The following is an 18626-nucleotide window of genomic DNA, read 5'->3' as shown; positions in this document are numbered from 1 at the left end:
ATTCTCTGTTTCTTCAAAATGTTAGCTGAGTATCATTATTTGTGGTTCCTATCTAGCAAATAACAGAATACAAGGAAAAATACCAAGCATCTACTATCCATTTTATTGAGTGCATTCTTAAAAATTTCTTTGCTTCTTATTTTCTACTCTTAGGCTTCCATTATGAGTAACTCAATGAAATCTAAAATTTTGGATTTTGGCTGACATGGAATGTTTAAAAAATATTTTACCCTAGCTAATTTATTACTTTCTTCTTCATTTACTATTTTTATTCCATTTTATTTTGGTGTGTGTGGCACGGGGAGGGTGGGGAGCTGGGGGAGAAAGCAATAGACTTTATCCCAAAGAAATAAAAGATTGGCCTGGAAAAACAAGTACTTTTGTTTGCTTAATTAAAAATTGACTATTGTGAGGATATAAGGGAAGAAGCTACACTTTAGTAAAATGGTTACTACCATAATCCATGAGGAAGATGGTGGTAGAGAAGAAATTCGGACAGAGCCAGATACAGCAGATATTTGAGATAAATCTGGTGGGATCTGCTGACAGGTTGCATTGGAGAGTAAGAGTGAGTGCTCAAAGTGTGGCTATGAGCCCTGAGAAAGTAGGAGAATGGAGTTGCAGGTATTTACTGAGATGATGAAGCAGTGAAAACAATAGGTTATTGTTTGAATATCTTTTATTTTTTGAGGTATGTCAAGATGGAGAGGAGATCTAGATTTGGGGTTTTTAACTTTTTAAATCGGAGTGGCTTATTATTATTCATCTAATGTGAATCCATGTAGGCAACTGGATACACATCTGAAATCCAGACGAAAGGGCTAGCCTAGAGATATGACCGTCTTTAGCAGATAGAGAGTATTTATAGCTACACTATTGAATGAGATGAGTAAATAAGTGAAGTTCAAGGACCAATCTTTGGAACAATCCAATACAAAATAAGTCTTATAAATGAGGAGAAATCAGCAAACAAAAATGAGGAACTACAGTTGATAATATGAGGATTTAAAGCAGGACAATATGATGTCATAGGAACCATGTGAAGGAAGTATATCACTTTTATGAGACACAGATTAAATAATCTTGCAAAGCTTTTCTTACAGAACCTGGCCCAATATTCAGTAGTTTCTTACTGACTGAAATACTATTTTCAGTTGTCCCTTGATTCTGCAGTTTATGTGGTCCAATAGAGGCTTCTGACCATTAATCCAATCTGGTAGCTGATAAAGACATTCAATGAGCAGCACTGTGTAATCCATGTCAAAGCCAGCTGATCTACCACTAAGAACAATATGTTCTTGCCTGTCTGAACAGCGAATTTCACACTCAGCTTCTTATGGCTGGGACAGTTATTATCTAGTCACTGAAAGAAACTCACATACTTATTCTCTCAGGTCCTGCTAACTCCAGGGCAGTTCCTGTCTGTGGAGAGGCTGGTGTTTCTGCCAGGATAGTCACCTAAAAATAAAATACATCTGGACCTTTATCAGATATTTCCCCCCTTTGTAGCATCATGCTTAGGCAGATCCTTCTTTCAAATCTCTGACAGCATCCAAATTTCTTTCTTTATCAATGTCTTTTATAAGAGGATCAAATGACTCACTGGAAAAAGAACTGATTTAATGTTTTTGAAGGTAAAACTCAGTGCCATAAAACAAGAGTATCTTTATTTTGGGCAAGAGAAACTTGGAACTAAAAGTCAAACTATATGTTTTCTTCTCCGACTTGGGTGTTGAAGGGAAGAAAAACCAACAAAAAGGTTAATATTTATTTACAATGTACCAGATATTAGTCTGTGTGCCTTGATAAACATTATTTCAATTAAACCTCTCAAGATCTATTAACACTTGTATTGTTATACAGTCCTTGTTTTAGAAATGGGTACACAGAAATAATCACATAGGACAATTGGAGTCCAGTTTTGAAGTCATGTTTTGTGGCTATAAATTCAGGATTTTTAACCAGAAAGTTAAACTGATTTGAATTATTATCTTGATATATTCTGAACAGAAAAAGAAAAGAGTATATGTTAAACGCTTTATCGACACTGTAAAAATGTATATAGAGTTTAACACCTTTTTTTTTTTTTTTTTTTTTTTTTTTTTTTTTTTTTTTTTTTTTGAGACAAAGTCTTGCTTTGTTGCCCAGGCTGGAGTGCAGTGGCATGATCTCAGCTCATTGCAATGTCTGCCTCCTGGGTTCAAGCAATTCTCCTGCCTCAGCCTCCTGAGTAGCTGGGATTACAGGTGTGCACCACTGTACCTGAGTAACTTTTTGTGTTTTTAGTAGAGATGGGATTTCACCATGTTGGTCAGGCTAGTCTTGAACTCCTGACATCAAGTAATCTGCCCACTTTGGCCTCCCAAAGTGCTAGGATTAGAGGCTGAGCCACTGCGCCCGGCCAGCAGCTTTTATTTAAATTATAAACAGACATATAAAATAAATTTATTAATTAATAAGATAGGTAAACCTTGGGAAAATGATTATTTCCACACCAGACAGGATTATGTATTCAGAAATGGATCAGATATTAATGTTTAATTTTACACTCTGCCATTAGGCCATGCTTTAATCTTTATTCTTTAACAGTGTCATGGACATTCTATGCTATTAGTTTCAAGGTTTTGTATTACTCCGTAATGAGTGGGCGCCATATCAATTACTTGATAATTGAATTATGTTTTCTCTCTGAAGGCAACTGATCGAGAGGGAGACCCAATAACATATGCCATTGAGAATGGAGATCCTCAGAGAGTTTTTAATCTTTCAGAAGCGTAAGTAAAAAATGATTTCCTACTTTAAAAAAATGTACAGCAACGTACTGTTAGCAGGAGAACAGACTTCTAATCAGAGGCTTTCAACTGTGTGTAGTTGTACTTCCCTTTTTGTTTTCTATGAATGTTAATGGTAGCTCAGAGGATAATTCTGAGCCCAGAAATCTTACCCAGGAGACTGTCTATTTTTAACATTTTTACTAGGTAAGCTCTACTGAGGTGGAAACATTTCATTGGAAGGCATAACTGGGATTAATTAGATCCTTTTAAGGTTGTCAGCTACTAATAATAACAAGGACATTACTGCAAAGGGTTACTTAGCACTAAACCATGTATTCAAAGGGAGTCTTGCAGGCAAGATGTGTTACAAACACATCCTTCAATTTCAGATTAACATAGATAAATTTAAGAAAAAAAGCAAAATGAAATAAAATACATGTTCATGTCAAACTTCTTTGAGGTCTAGATCAGTGTCATTCTACTTATCTCTCCGAATACATCTGAGATATTGCTAATGATAACTATTGAGAAAACTGGGAGCAGACATTAAAAGGAGGCATTTAGGGCTTCAGAGAGACCATTTGCTTCCCATTTGCAATAGCAAGGTAGCTGTTCTGCTGTCACATGTGGCTGGTTTCTAAAGAGCTTGGCTCTCCTCTGGTATTTCCTGTGTACTTATGAATAGTTTTACTTTCTGAAAGAATAGAAATGTAAACTTGGCCAAGGATTATAAAGTTAAAACTTTGACAAATGAATACATTGCCACGTCAGACTCAGAAACATGTGGGACATAATTCCAAAACAAGAGAACTATGTGTTGGTCAATTAGTCTTCTCAGAAATACCTGAAATTTCATGTTGAATAGAATTATACAAACATAAGTTAGTAATGCTGGGAAACTATAGACAAGGACAGTATTTTCCACAGATAAGTAAACTTCTATTTGAAAAATAAAAAAGCTTAACAGTTTTCGTTTTTATCCCATAGCGACGTAGAAATAAAAAATTAGCTACAATTTACAATCATTAAACAAAATAAAAATATTAAAGAAAAACTTTAATCAAGGCTGTGTAATATTAACATAAACATAGACATATAAGCCACCGGGTCAGACTTAAGAATCCAGAAATAACTCTAGTGCTTATGGTCAATTGATTTTCAAAAAGGGGCCAAGATAATCCAATCAGGAAACAACTTTGTTTCAATAAATGAAACTGGGACAACGTGCAAGAGAATGAATTTGAATTTTTATCTCACATCATGCACAAAAATGAACTCAAAGTGGATCATAAACTGCAATATATGAGATAAAACTACATTCCACATAGAAGAAAATACAGAAGTAAATCTTCATTATTTGGATTAGTCAGTACATTTTGAGATATGACACAAAATGCACAAAGGATTAATGATAACATTGACAAATTGGGTCTCATGAATTTTTAAAAATGTATTTCAAGGATCACCATCCTAAAGTGAAAAACAACCTACAATGAGAGAAAATATTTTAAAATTATGTATATGGTGTGAAACATGTCTCGAGGACACATGAAGAACTGTTACAACTTAATAAAGAGAAACAATCTAATTAAAAATGGGCAAAATATTTGAATAGACGTTCCTTTAAAAAAGGATATGTGAATAGCCAACAAGCACATGGAAATATGATCGTGATCACTGATCATTGGTCATTAGAGAAATGTAATTTAAAACTATAAAGAGATTTGACTTCATACATACTTTGTGTCTATAGTGAAAAAAGAAAGGCAAAAACAAGTACGACTAAGAGTGTGGAGACGTTGAAATCAGCATAAATTTATGTGGCCATGTAAAATGTGCATGTATGAGTTCCTTTTTGCACTGCTATAAAGAAATGCTTGAGATTGAGTATTTTGTAACGAAAAGAGGTTGAATTGCCTCACAGTTCTGCAGGCTGTACAGGAAACATGATGCTGGCACCAGTTCTGCTTCTGGGGAAGCCTCAGGAAACTTACAGTCATGATGGAAGGCAAATCGGGGAGTTAGCGCTTCACATGGCCTGAGCAGGAGGAAGAGAGAGGGAGGGAGAAGTGCCACACACTTTTAAACAAGCAGATCTCCTAACCTCTATCAAGAGAGCAGCACCAAGGGGAGTGGTGCTAAACCATTCATGACAAACTGCCCCCATGAGCCAATCACCTTCCAGCAGGTCCTATCTCCTACATTGGTGACAATTCGACAGGAGATTTGGGCAAGGACACAGATTGAAACCGTATGAGTACCCTTTGGAGAACTGACCTTTTCTCCAAATGGTAGACAGAGTTACTGCATAAGTGAGCATTCTGTTCATATACAAGAGAAATGAAGACATGCATCTATATAATAGTTTGCACAAAGAAAGTTCATAAGAGAATTATTTATAATGGTACAAAAGTGGAAACAAGTCAAATATCCATCTGCAGATGAAGGAATAAACAAAATGTTGCCTATCTGTAATAATATAATATTACTCATCAATGAAAGGTAATGAGGTACTGAAACATGCTACAACAGGTATGAACTTTGAAGATATTATGCTAAGTGAAATAAGTCAGTCACAAAAAGAGTACATGTTATATTATTTCATTTGTATAAAATTTTCATAATAGGCACATCTATAAGACAAAAGTTGATCAATGATTGCCTGAAAATGAGGAGTGGGAGAGAATGGAGAGTGACGGTTAATAGATACAGTGTTGAAAATGTTCTAAAATTGATTATGGTGATGATTGAACTACTCTGTGATTATGCTAAAAACCATTGAATTGTACCCTTTAAATTGGTGAATTTTATGATATCTGAATTAAAATGTTAATAAAGCTGTCAGCAAAAGAAAAAGACAACAATTAAGTTTTCACTTTCTCTGGTAAGCAGGAAGCCTAGGTCTCTCAAGAATTTCCATTCCTGTTTTTCCCTTGATGCCAAGAGATTTTTCAATTGCTGATTGTGAAATCTAATGAGCTACTGGTTTTGCCAAATAAATTATCTAAATGCACTGCTTTCCTGTATCTCTAGTGGTCCTCTCATCTCTGCATTTGGAATGAAAAAGATAATGGCTAGGTTACAGAGGTTCTTAAAGGTGTAAATTATGTCAATGCAAAATCCTTTTAGTCTAAATTGACCATGATTCTTAATGTTAAAGCTCTTAGGTCAACCTGGACAGATATCTCCTTAAGACGCAAACTACTTCCAGGAAAGCTAAAGCAGAACATGTCCTTGTAATGGTTGTGTGATCCCTTTTGATGATCATTCTTGACTCAGGGTCCCATACACTGGGCCCATTGCCTTCTATCCTATGGTCACTTTGTTTCCACCACCTCATTGCTGTTGTTCCCATTGATATTTACAGAGTAGCCTGAACCGGTAGAAATACATTTCAATGCATTTGAAATGGAGAACAATAACTGAAATTTCAACTGCCACCTTCTTTGAAACTTCTGAGATTCATGTTCAAAAATTTGCACCATCACTTCTCTATAACTTTCAAGGATTTGAACAATCCGGGTACTGCTATAGTTTGAATATTTGACACTCCAAACCTCATTATGAAATTTGATCCCCCATGTTGGAGATGGAGCCTAATGGGATTTGTTTGGGTCATGAAGGCAAACAGCGTATGAATGGCTTGTTACCAAAGGTAATGAATGATTTCTTGCTTTATTAGTTCCCACAACAACTGGTTGTAAAAAAAGAGCTTGGCATCACCCCTCTTCTCTTGCTTCCTTTCTCACCATATGATCTCTGCACATGGCCTTCACCTTTGGCCATGAGTGGAAGTACTCTCAGCCCCTCACCAGAAGCAGATGCTGGCAATATGCTTCTTGTACAGCCTGTAGAACTGTGAGACAAATATACTTATTTTCTTTATAAATTATCCAGCCGTAAGTATTCCTTTATAGCAACACAAATGGACTAAGAAAGGTACACTAAAAAAATAAGCAATGTTCTACCTCATCAGATACTTCAATACATGCAAATAATGTTTGGGTTCTATTTTATATCTTAAAGCAAAATGAAAAATATTTAAATGTCTATTGTATACTTTAAATACCACATTATTTTATGCTATAATGCAAATTATCCCGATAAGCATCATAATAATACCATTACTTTCCTTTTCTTTAATGAAATAAAAGTATGCTAAAGTTTTCTTGCATTTCTTTAAAAAAATTAGTAGTAATGAATAATCATCTTAATGTCAGTATGGGCTTACAAAGTACTGAATTATTATCATTTTAATAAATTGGCTTAGTCACACAGCCAAGAAAGAAACTGGGTCTTTAAAGAAAAGACCTTGGTTTTTTGAAAATCACAAACATTGGTTATAAAAATCATTCAGTGCCATGTATTAAGTGGCCATATCTGTATGATTCTGTAATGCCCTATTCCAGTATCTTTTCATAGTGTCTGTCTTGATAGTGGCATACGATTTAGCAAATATTCACTCAGCAGTCATCCACAAATAAGTACACATTTAAGTAAGATATATGAAAACTTCCCGTATAAATATGATGGCCTAATGTCATAGTTATTTATTAAGGGAGGTTGAGGAATTGCCATCTCTCAAGTATTTATGAGTTGTTATCTCTGAAGGATGGGATCTGTGATGCCAGCATTTAAAATCAGTGCTAAACAAGATAATTTCAAAAATTATCTCCATCTCCGGTCCAAATTCTATTAAAATAATCAAAACCACAATGAGATACCATCTCACACCAGTTAGAATGGCAATCATTAAAAAGTCAGGAAACAACAGGTGCTGGAGAGGATGTGGAGAAATAGGAACACTTTTACACTGTTGGTGGGATTGTAAACTAGTTCAACCACTATGGAAAACAGTATGGTGATTCCTCAAGGATCTAGAACTAGAAGTACCATATGACCCAGCCATCCCATTACTGGGTATATACCCAAAGGATTATAAATCATGCTGCTATAAAGACACATGCACACATACGTTCATTGTGGCACTATTCACAGTATCAAAGACTTGGAATCAACCCAAATGTCCATCAGTGACAGACTGGATTAAGAAAATGTGGCACATATACACCATGGAATACTATGCAGCCATAAAAAAGGATGAATTTGTGTCCTTTGTAGGGACATGGATGCAGCTGGAAACCATCATTCTCAGCAAACTATCGCAAGAACAGAAAACCAAACACCGCATGTTCTCACTCATAGGTGGGAACTGAACAATGAGATCACTTGGACTCAGGAAGGGGAACATCACACACTGGGGCCTATTATGGGGAGGGGGAGGGGAGAGGGATTGCATTGGGAGTTATACCTGATGTAAATGATGAGTTGATGGGCGCTGATGAGTTGATGGGCGCAGCACACCAACATGGCACAAGTATACATATGTAACAAACCTGCACGTTGTGCACATGTACCCTAGAACTTAAAGTATAATAATAAAAAATTTTTAAAAAGGAATAACTTTATAAAAAAAATTTTTTTCTTCACTAGCATTTTAATGTTTTTCTTTGGTGATTAATTTGTTTTGACTTTAAAAGTAATGCTCAATTATGTTTTTCATAATTCCATCTGCAGATGAAGGAATAAACAAAATGTTTATTTTGTTTCATAACAGTTTCAATTTTATGATTATACTGAAGATTCATGTATTAGAAAGATGATATTTATTTTATTCCCTGACAGCTCAGCTCTACTTTAAAAATATAAACCCAAATCAAACTACTCCTCACACTTCACTCTACTACCTTAGTTCATGCCACCATCGTTTTTCCCCAAACTGCTATCAACACCCAGCTCCCTCTATAGTATGTTTTTGTTAATTGCTATTTGCTATTTAATGTGAAACACCATGTCAAACTTGAAACAACCATATCTTTTAAAGTATACTCTAATCTCTCTAAATATCATTATAAAGCCTAAAACTCAGTGCCCAACAACGTAAATCTGTCAAAGGCTCAGATACTTGCAAGTGTAAATGTTCAGTCACAAGCAGTAGAATTTTTAACAAAGTTTTAATTAAGCAAAATATATATATCATTAAATATGTGAGATAATCTTAGTTTATAATGATGCTGCATCAGTATTTCCTAATAAACAATGAATTTTGAAAAACAGTTAGTTATAGAAGCAGGTTTTAAATTCAGTAGCTTGTTTTGTTTGGAAGTAGATATCCACTACTACTTTCTATTTACATTGTTTATTTATTTATTTATTTATTTATTTTTTGAGACGGAGTCATGCTCTGTCGCCCAGGCTGGAGTGCAGTGGCCAGATCTCAGCTCACTGCAAGCTCCGCCTCCGGGTTCACGCCATTCTCCTGCCTCAGCCTCCCAAGTAGCTGGGACTACAGGCGCCTGCCACTTCGCCCGGCTAGTTTTTTGTATGTTTTAGTAGAGACGGGGTTTCACCATGTTAGCCAGGATGGTCTCGATCTCCTGACCTCGTGATCCGCCCGTCTCGGCCTCCCAAAGTGCTGGGATTACAGGCTTGAGCCACCGCGCCAGGCCTACATTGTTTAATTTTTTTAAGACTGAGTATTACTCTGTGGCCCAGGTTAGTCTCAAACGTCTAGGCTTACGTGATCCTCCCACCTCAGTCTCCCAAGTAGCTGGGAGTACAGGTGTTTATTTATTTATTTATTTATTTATTTATTTATTTATTTTATTTTTTTTGAGATGGAGTCTCGTTCTGTTGCCCAGGTTGGAGGGCAGTGGTGCGGTCTCAGCTTGCTGCAACCTCTGCCTCCTGGGTTCAAGCGATTCTCCTCCCTCAGCCTCCCGAGTAGCTGGGACTACAGGAGTCCACCACCACGCCCGGCTAATTTTTTGTATTTTTAGTAGAAATGGGATTTCACTTTCCCATTTGACAGAAGGGAAAACTGATGGCACAGAGCTTTCAAATAAGCTTCCCAAGGAACCTGTAATCCCAGCTGCTCAGGAGGCTGAGGCAAGAGAATCACTTGAACCCGGGAGGTGGAGGTTGCAGTGAGCCTAGATCATGCCATTGCATTATAGCCTGGGCAACAGAGTGAGACTTCGTCTCAAAAAAATTTAAAAAGTGCACATAAAAAAACAAAAAGAGATGGAGTTTCACTGTGTTAGCCAGGATGCTCTCCATCTCCTGACCTTGTGATCTGCTCACCTCAGCTACCCAAAGTGCTGGAATTACAAACGTGAGCCCCCGCGTCTGGCCAAATTTTCAAATTATTTTTGAATACCATTTTTATGGTTAAGCAAACCCTATTTTCTAAAAGAATTTGAGTATGCCAAGCAAAATATGTTTCAGGAACGTAGCTCAAAAGCTTGGTAATGGAAAATTCTCTGCAATATAATTTATATAATTGAGGCAAAATTCACATAGCGTAAGATTAACCATTTTGAAGTGAACAATTCAGTGGTGTTTAGGAGATTCAGAACTCATGCAACTATTAACTCTGTCTAGTTCTAAAACAGTTTCATCACTCCAAATAGAAATCTGAATCCATTTAGCAGTTACTCCCTATTCCTTATTTCCCTTAGCCCCTGGCAACCACCAATCTGTGTGCTGGCTTCAAAGTACCTACTTTGAATATTCTACACAAATGGAATCATACAATGTGTGATTATTTGCGTCTAGCTTCTTTTTTGTAGCATAATGTTTCCAAGATTCATCTGTGTTGCAACATGTGTAAGTAGGTCACTACTTTTCATGACTACATAATATTCCATTGCATGCATATACAACAATTTGTTTACCTATTCATAAATTGACAGACATTTAAGCTGTTTTTCTACCTTTCGGTATTACAAATACTGCTGCTGTGAACATATACATACATGTATTTAAGTACCTGTGTTCAGCTTTTTAAAGTATATACCCAAGAGATATGCTGGGGAATAGTGTAATTATGTGTTTTTAACCATTTGAGGAACTGTCAAGTGTTTTCCACAGTGATTGAAGCATTTTATATTCCCATCAGAAATATATGAGGATTCCAATTTATTCACATTTTTGCCAACACTTACTTTCTTTTTTTGTTGTTGTTAGTAGTGGGGGTTAGTTTCTTTTTAAAAAATACAATTATCATAGTAAGTGTGAAGTGATACTTTGTTGTGGGTTTTCATTTGCATAAAATGACATGTTTTCATATGCTTTTTGATTGTTTGTGTATCTTCTATATCTTCTTTGGAAAAAACGTGTATTTGAGTCTTTTGCCTTTTTTTAAAATGGGATTTCTTTTTGATGTTAAGTTGTGTAATCCTTTATATATTCTGGAAATAAGACTTTATATGTTCTGGAAATAAGAAAAAAGATGTGATTTGTAAGTATTTTCGCCAGTTATATGTGTGTTTTTTTTTTTTTTAACTTTCTCGATAATGTTCCTTGATGCACAAAAGTGTTTTTTTGTTTTGTTGTGTGTGTGTGTGTGTGTGTGTGTGTGTGTGTTTTGACAAAGTTCAGTATCTCTATTTTTTCCTCTGCTTCCTGTGCATCTGGTGTCATATCTAAGAACCCATGGCCAAACCCAAGATTATAAATATTTACCTCTAGTTTTTATCTAAGAGTTGTTTACAGGTTTCAATTCTTGTATTTAGAAAAATCATTGATCCATTTTGAGTTAATAGTTGTGTATGAAGTGAATAGTCTCACTTAATTCTTTTACATATAGATTTCCATTTGTTCCAGTGCCACTTGTTGACAAGACTATTCTTTCTTATTGAATGATCTTGGCATTCTTGTTGAAAATCAATTGACTGTAGATGTATGGATGTATTTTTGAATTCTCAACTATATTTATTGTTTTGTATTCCTCAGTACACTTTTGAGTGCCTGACTTTTCCATGCAACTATTTACCCAGACTTTCCTGGCAAGTTTTTGGCACTCTATTGTATGCCTCAGGTGGTTGTGGGCTATCCCCTGCCTACAATGTTTCTTTGGAATGCCCACTGCTTTTCTGCCTTGAGTGATTTCCAAGTTTGATGAAACAAGGATAAGTACCATGTGTCACTCCTTCATGCAGTCTCCAGGCAGATTAGAATAGACCCCCGCATTCTTTGTGAATAAGGATAGCTCTGCTCCCTCCAGAAACAAAGACCATGGTATCACACTGGGAATGTTCACTGATGTTTTCAAGGCCGCTCTGAGCCAGTGAGATGGTAGGATAAAGACAAGTCAAAATGCCCCAAAGTTATTCTACCATATTTGATCTACCTTTTTTTAAAAGAAATTCTGCCTTCATCCAGTTGCTATAAACCTGTGACTGTTTTCCAGAGTTTTGTCAAATTTGCTTTTTAAGGTCCCCGCTTAATTGCGATTTTTTTGATGTGATTTTTTGATCTCTTGGAGCTGTCTTCTCCATTTCTGCTGACATCACTCCTGGGAAATGTATTTTCAATCCTATATAATTTAAGTAGCAGTGGTATTGATGCTTTGAAGAAGCTTATATATTTTTAATACGTAAACTTATAAGGTATATTGCATTACTAAATGTACCCCAATGTATCCTGGCCTGATAGCCTCCATCTAGCTGGTAATAAGACGTTTTGTGAGCTATTTCTCAGATTTAATAAAAGGATGCACATGTATACCCACAAACTAGTATTTCAGCTATGAGTCCCAAAATGCACTGCCTGTTTTTCTCCCCTTCTACATTGCCCAAATATACCACATAACTGCCTACAACATTGAATCATAAGGCCTGCATATTACATAAAAACTACCTCCATAATAATCACCAGATAATACACAATTAGCTGTTTGTGTTCAAAATATCCCTAAGTATGGATATACTGTATACTATATTGTATACAGCATATAGTATTTTTGGAATAATACATATAGTATTATATATTCTAAATAATATATATAGAATATATATAGAGTGTGTGTGTGTGTATATATATTCCAAATACTATGTACAATTGGGAGGCAACATAGATTATTTATAAGAAACCATTCCTTGTCTCAAAGAATTCTGAATATGCTAAGGAATAATGGATCTTTTCTCTTGAAATAATCAAAAACAAGATATATATCGTTCGTCCTGGAATGAATTAAGCAAAGTTTTGTTATGTTTTGTTTCCTGGAAGGTAGTAAATCAACTCAGTTATCACAGACAGTTTTGTAATTCATCGTAAATATGCAATATACTTTTTAGTAATTTTCTAATTTAATGTACAATGAGGAATATAGAGAATTAACTGAGAAAAGAAACAAAATGAAAATGGTAACTCAATTTTCTTTCTTTCTCTTATTATACTATGGCTAGGTTTTCAGATTTCCTGTTTCTTAAGATACTTGTGAATAAGCCTCAGAAGAAATATGTGTCTTACTTTTCTCATCTAATGTCATTTAAAAATGGGATTATCTGGACCCTCTATAGTGTAGGAAGCTGGTCCAAACTTAATTGTTGTGAACATGCTCTGGGAACTGGTTTTCAATTATTTTGACAAAGCATTTATAAAATGTACAGGAAGCAAAAAAAAAAAAAACAAAACTGTTTTTCATGGGCATGCCATATGTTCAGAACTTTTCAAAAAATCCATGTCAACCATTACAACATAATAAACAAAATGGAGTAACTGTGATTCTTATTTTGATTCATTGGCTTTGAATGTACTCAACTACCATATGTGATATGAATTGTTTAAATTTCCTTTACAATAAAAGCACTTACCTTAAAAACACTTATTCATCAGAAACAATTTATATTTTGGAGTTGATAATTTTTTTTTTTTTTTTTTGAGATGGAGTCTCGCTCAGTCACCCAAGCTGGAGTGCAGTGGCACGATCTTGGCTCACTGCAAGCTCTGCTTCCCGGGTTCACGCCATTCTGCTGTCTCAGCCTCCTGAGTAGCTGGAACTACAGGCGCCCGCCACCACGCCCAGCTATTTTTTTTTTTTTTTTTTTTTTTTTGTATTTTTAGCAGAGATGGGGTTTCACTGTGTTAGCCAGTTTGGTCTCAATCTCCTGACCTCATGATCCACCCACTTTGGCCTTCCAAAGTGCTGGGATTAGAGGCGTGAGCAACTGCGCCTGGCTGGACTTGATAAATATTTTAATGTCTCATTATATTCAGATAAACTCTCCTACACAGTGGATGCTTGTTAGGCTCAATTAAAATGTGCACAATATCAGATTGTAAAATCTAAGAAATAAATATAGAACCTACATTAGAGAGCCATACAAATAGCCAAACTGTTATAAATTACATGGGTGAATAAAGTCTTAAATATTTGGAAACATTTATTCTGAACAGTGAAAAGGTAAGGAATAAGCATTAAAAATATTCTAAGTGCAATAATTTTCCCAAGTGCTGTTAATCTCCCATTATACATCAGTTAAATTAAGAAACAGCTAAATTTCCAAAGAGTAACAAAGTACTAAAATTGTTAGTGTAGCCATGAAAGGGGTTTCAAACAAATTATAAAATGAGAACATGAATTCTAATATACTTTTCTTAAAAACTGTAAAATATGCAGAATGATTCTTCTTCTGAAACAATAATATATTTAAATGTGGTTATAATAAAGTACAAAAAGAAACATTACATAAAACATAATTTCTGTAATTTAAAAAATTCTATTTTCTAATTTTGTACAAAGGGCCTCTGTTATTTTAAAATTAAGAAAAAAGAAAAACTTTTTTCCATAGAGTTTTTCAGAGATAAAATTTAGATGGGTTTTTGCATTTTCATAATAGACATATATATGACGTAAATTGGGAGGTGATATAGATTGGTTATAAGAAATCATTCCTTGTCTCAAAGAACTCTGAGACTGATAAGGAATAATGAAGTCTTTTCTCTTGAAATAATCAAAAACAAGATAGATACTGTTCTTCCTGGAATGAATTAAGCACAGTTTTGTTGTGTTTTGTTTCCCGGAAGGTAGGAAATCAGTTTAGTGTCGGTTTCATGGCTACTGCTAAGAAATTTGACAGCCTTAAAAGCCATTTTTAATTTTCAGGATGAATCTTAGTATTATATATCTAAAATACTCAAGCTATGATTACTGAGAGGGGAAAAAAAGCTATCAAGAGTAATTCGCTATACTAAGAAGACTCTCCTTGTGACATAATATCTCTTTTTGTCTTATTTGTTTGTTTGTTTTGTCACTAGCACGGGGATTCTAACCTTAGGGAAAGCACTGGACAGGGAAAGCACTGATCGCTACATTCTGATCATCACAGCTTCAGATGGCAGGCCAGATGGGGTGAGTATGCTCTGTGGGAAATGGTTTTAAAGATAGTATTAAGGCAACTGAGTCTTAAACAATTTATTACATACATGAATTAATGTTTTTCACGTGGAGCAACTTCTTATAATTACTAGAAGTGGTGCTCTTTTCTTCAACAGGCTATTTATACATGCACCTATACTCTGAATTTGTTAATGTGCTGCAACCTTTAACTTGACAGAGCAGATACTTGAGATCAGCATTCTCACCTAATTTGTAGGGAAAATGAAATCTACTTTATTCTAACAGGTATTCCATTGTGTCTGTCATTTGCACTGCACCGTGAAATGTATTCTGGCAGTTTATTATGTTGGAACCTGTTTCACTTAGCATCGTTTTTTTAAGGGTCAGGGAGGAAGAGTGGATTTTGTGGATAAATATCTTCAAGCACTTAGGAAAGTGATTTGCTTGATTCCACAGGCATTTGTAAGTAGCAGTAAGAATCCTAAGTAATTTTTGGTTATCTAAGTAGTTTAAATGGGCTTATAATTCCAAAGAAGATAAATTCTACTTCCGTTGGACCTAAAACTCACTTTTAAAAGTTAAAAAAAAAAAAAAAAAACTGTTAGACATTCTGAACTGCTTTAAAATCACTTGTCTGTATTATTTGAACTATCTCATCCACAACCACCAGCATCCTGCTTTCTATGTATTGTAATATTACCTTTGTTAATAATTATTTTCACCATTTCTACGCCATGTGTTAGGTGATTCTTTTTTTTAAAAAAAAAATCAGGTGTTTATGTGTCAACTCAATGCTATTGTCTAGAAATAATTCCAAACCCATTACAGATTGATAAGCAAGGCTCACTCAATTTAAATATCAGCATATCTCCTGGTTCCTTGAAATGATTTTTTAATCTATATAATACATTGGCTGAAAGTATACAATAATGTACTCTTCACATTTATTTTAGGAGGATTTCTGAGATTTTATTACAATAAAAAATATAAAATTGATGCCCGAATAGTTTTCTCATCTTAACTAAAAGTGAGATAAATAGAAATAATTAAATTTGGTAATTGCAATCTGTCCATAGTAAGCTATTTAACATTTTTGATACATTACATAAATAAACATATATATACATATAATAAAATATACAGAACAGTTTTAGGAAACAGTGAGGATAATAGCAGGCACTAATATGATAGAAAAGTAAATAAAACCTATGGTTAATTTTTATATAGGCAACGCACCTAATTATTATTATTATTTTTTGAGATGAAGTTTCACTCTTGTTGCCCAGGCTGGAGAGCAATGGAGACATCTTGGCTCACTGCAACCTCTCTGCCTGCCGGGTTGAAGCGATTCTCCTGCCTCAGCCTCCCGAGTAGCTGGGATTATAGGCAGGTGCCACCACGCCTGGCTAATTTTTGTATTTTTAGTAGAGACAGGGTTTCACCACGTTGGCCAGGCTGGTCTCGAACTCCTGACCTAAGATGATCCACCCGCCTTGGCCTCCCAAAGTGCTGGGGTTACAGGCATGAGCTGCTGCACCCAGCCTGTCCTAAATTATTATAGTATGTCTGTGTCAGATGTATATAAAGAAGTCAGTGAGAGAGTCTCTAGAGGAAGTAATTGAAGAACTTGACTTACGATGGAAGTTTAGAGGGTAACTCAGCTAGGCAATAAGTGAGAGAAAATATTCTAAGGAGGAGAAGGAGAAATTATTTGGCATAGAGTAAGAGGTATAATTACAGTGAAGTGAAATTAAGAAAGAGCATTCAGGTCAACCATTAGACTAGGAAAAAACGAAAAGATAATACATAGCTTTGAAATATGTCACATTATAGATCAGAAACTAATGACAGTAATATTAGCTAGAACATTTTAAGTCTGTCCTTAAAATTTCTTAGACAAGGAAACAGATGGAAGGAAAATAGTCACAATCTACTAATAATATTTTTGCCTACTTAAAACCAAAATAAGTTCTGGTTAAAATTAGCAGTTTTGTTCTCTCTAGTTCATTGTTCAGTAATTTATTTGTATATTTTATTTCTCCTTGAACAGGACACTTAGCATTTCTAGGTCCTCATTCTAACATTCTTATAATCACTCAGGTTTCATTTCCCTTTAAAATTCTGATTTTTTTGTAGTCCCAGCTACTCAGGAGACTGAGGCAGGAGAATGGCATGAACCTGGGAGGCGGAGCTTGCAGTGAGCCCAGATTGAGCCACTGCACTCCAGCCTGGGTGACAGAGTGAGACTCTGTCTCAAAAAAAAAAAAAAAAAAAAAAATTCTGATTTTTTGAGTAAATTTTGTGTTCATTTCTAAAGTTTTAATGAGAATATCAGTAGAGTATAAAGCATTTAGATTTCAAACAAAAGTTTATCCAGTTAATTTCATCATTTATATAATTTTAGGGATATACTTATATGTAGGCATACACAGTGGGATCCTGAAGAAAAAAAGTGATAATGTAAAAATAATATTCACATGTCTTAATAGCACTTTTCTTATCTAAATATTTAGTAATTACAGTAAAATTAATCTTTTAAACTTAAGAATCATGTGGTTTAAAACAGATATTTGATAAACACAGACAGATGGATGGAATTTATTTAAATAAAAATGGTGACAAGCAATTTGTGTGAAACAAATTGCCAGGATGAGTTTGAAAATTTTATCATGAGAATACGCTTTTTCTACCACCTCAAAATGGGCATGAGGGAGATAGGAGGTCACATTCTGTTGGTCATTGTGAGCTTATTTGTAGACAATATGAAGAAAGTTTGATTTGACTTTCCTTTTCTAAGTTTACTTTGTTAATGATAGTTGAAAAATCTGTATAACTTGCATATCTTGTGTAATTATTTTTTTTAAGCTATCAGGGTGCAGATAAAACTTTTTAGATTCTAATTTTTTTGAAGATTCAGACCAAGGTGTCTATTTTTACCGTTTATATTCAACATAGTATCAGAGGTCCTCACCAGATCTATTAGGCAAAAAAAGAAAGAGAGAAAGATAGAGAAAGATCCAATTTGAAAAGGAAGAAGTAAAGCTATCTCTGTTTAGAAGTGATATGAGTTTGCATATAGAAAACTTTAATGACTCCATACACACATGTTTCATGTTTGTACACATGTACACAAATGTTGGAACTAAGAAATTTTGCAAAGTATCAGAATAAAAAATCAGCACACAAAATCATTTGCATTTTCATAGATTGAAAATGAATGAGCTAAAACTATTAAGAAAACAATTCAATTTACAATAGCATCAAAAAGAATAAAATACTCAAGAATTAACTTAACCAGGGAGATCAAAGACTTGTATAATGAAAACTACCAAACATTTTTGAAATAAATTAAATATAACTAAATTGAAATGTATCCCATGTTCATGGATGGGAAGACTTAATATTGTTAAAATGTTAATACTCTCCCAAGCAATCTACAGATTCACTGCAATTTCCATTAAAATCCCAATGATGCTATTTGTAGAAATAATTTTTTTTAAATAATCAAACTTATTCTAAAACTTATCCTTAAAATTTCAAGGGACCCCAGATAGCCAAAAAGAAAAGTAAATAACAAAGCTGGAGAACTTGCACTTCCTGGTTTCAAACTTACTACAAAGCTATAGTACTCAAAACAGAGTAGTACTAGCATAAAAACAGAAATACAG

At 34.6% G+C, this 18626-nt stretch overlaps 1 protein-coding gene across 11 annotated transcripts in view; it reads left to right on the top strand.

Moving 5' to 3' along the window:
* Positions 1-18626, top strand: part of LOC105496640 (protocadherin related 15) — a 1825405-nt gene that overhangs the window by 1536535 nt on the left and 270244 nt on the right. For all 11 annotated transcript variants that reach the window (XM_071069550.1, XM_071069551.1, XM_024797557.2 and 8 more), the window contains 2 exons: positions 2695-2774; positions 14877-14970. In XM_071069550.1, coding sequence (XP_070925651.1) covers positions 2695-2774; positions 14877-14970 — 174 coding nt within the window. The remainder of the gene's footprint in view (positions 1-2694; positions 2775-14876; positions 14971-18626) is intronic.

This window comes from Macaca nemestrina, chromosome 9, assembly GCF_043159975.1.
Source record: "Macaca nemestrina isolate mMacNem1 chromosome 9, mMacNem.hap1, whole genome shotgun sequence".
NCBI classification, from domain to species: domain Eukaryota; kingdom Metazoa; phylum Chordata; class Mammalia; order Primates; family Cercopithecidae; genus Macaca; species Macaca nemestrina.
This window is presented reverse-complemented; position numbering and strand designations above follow the sequence as displayed.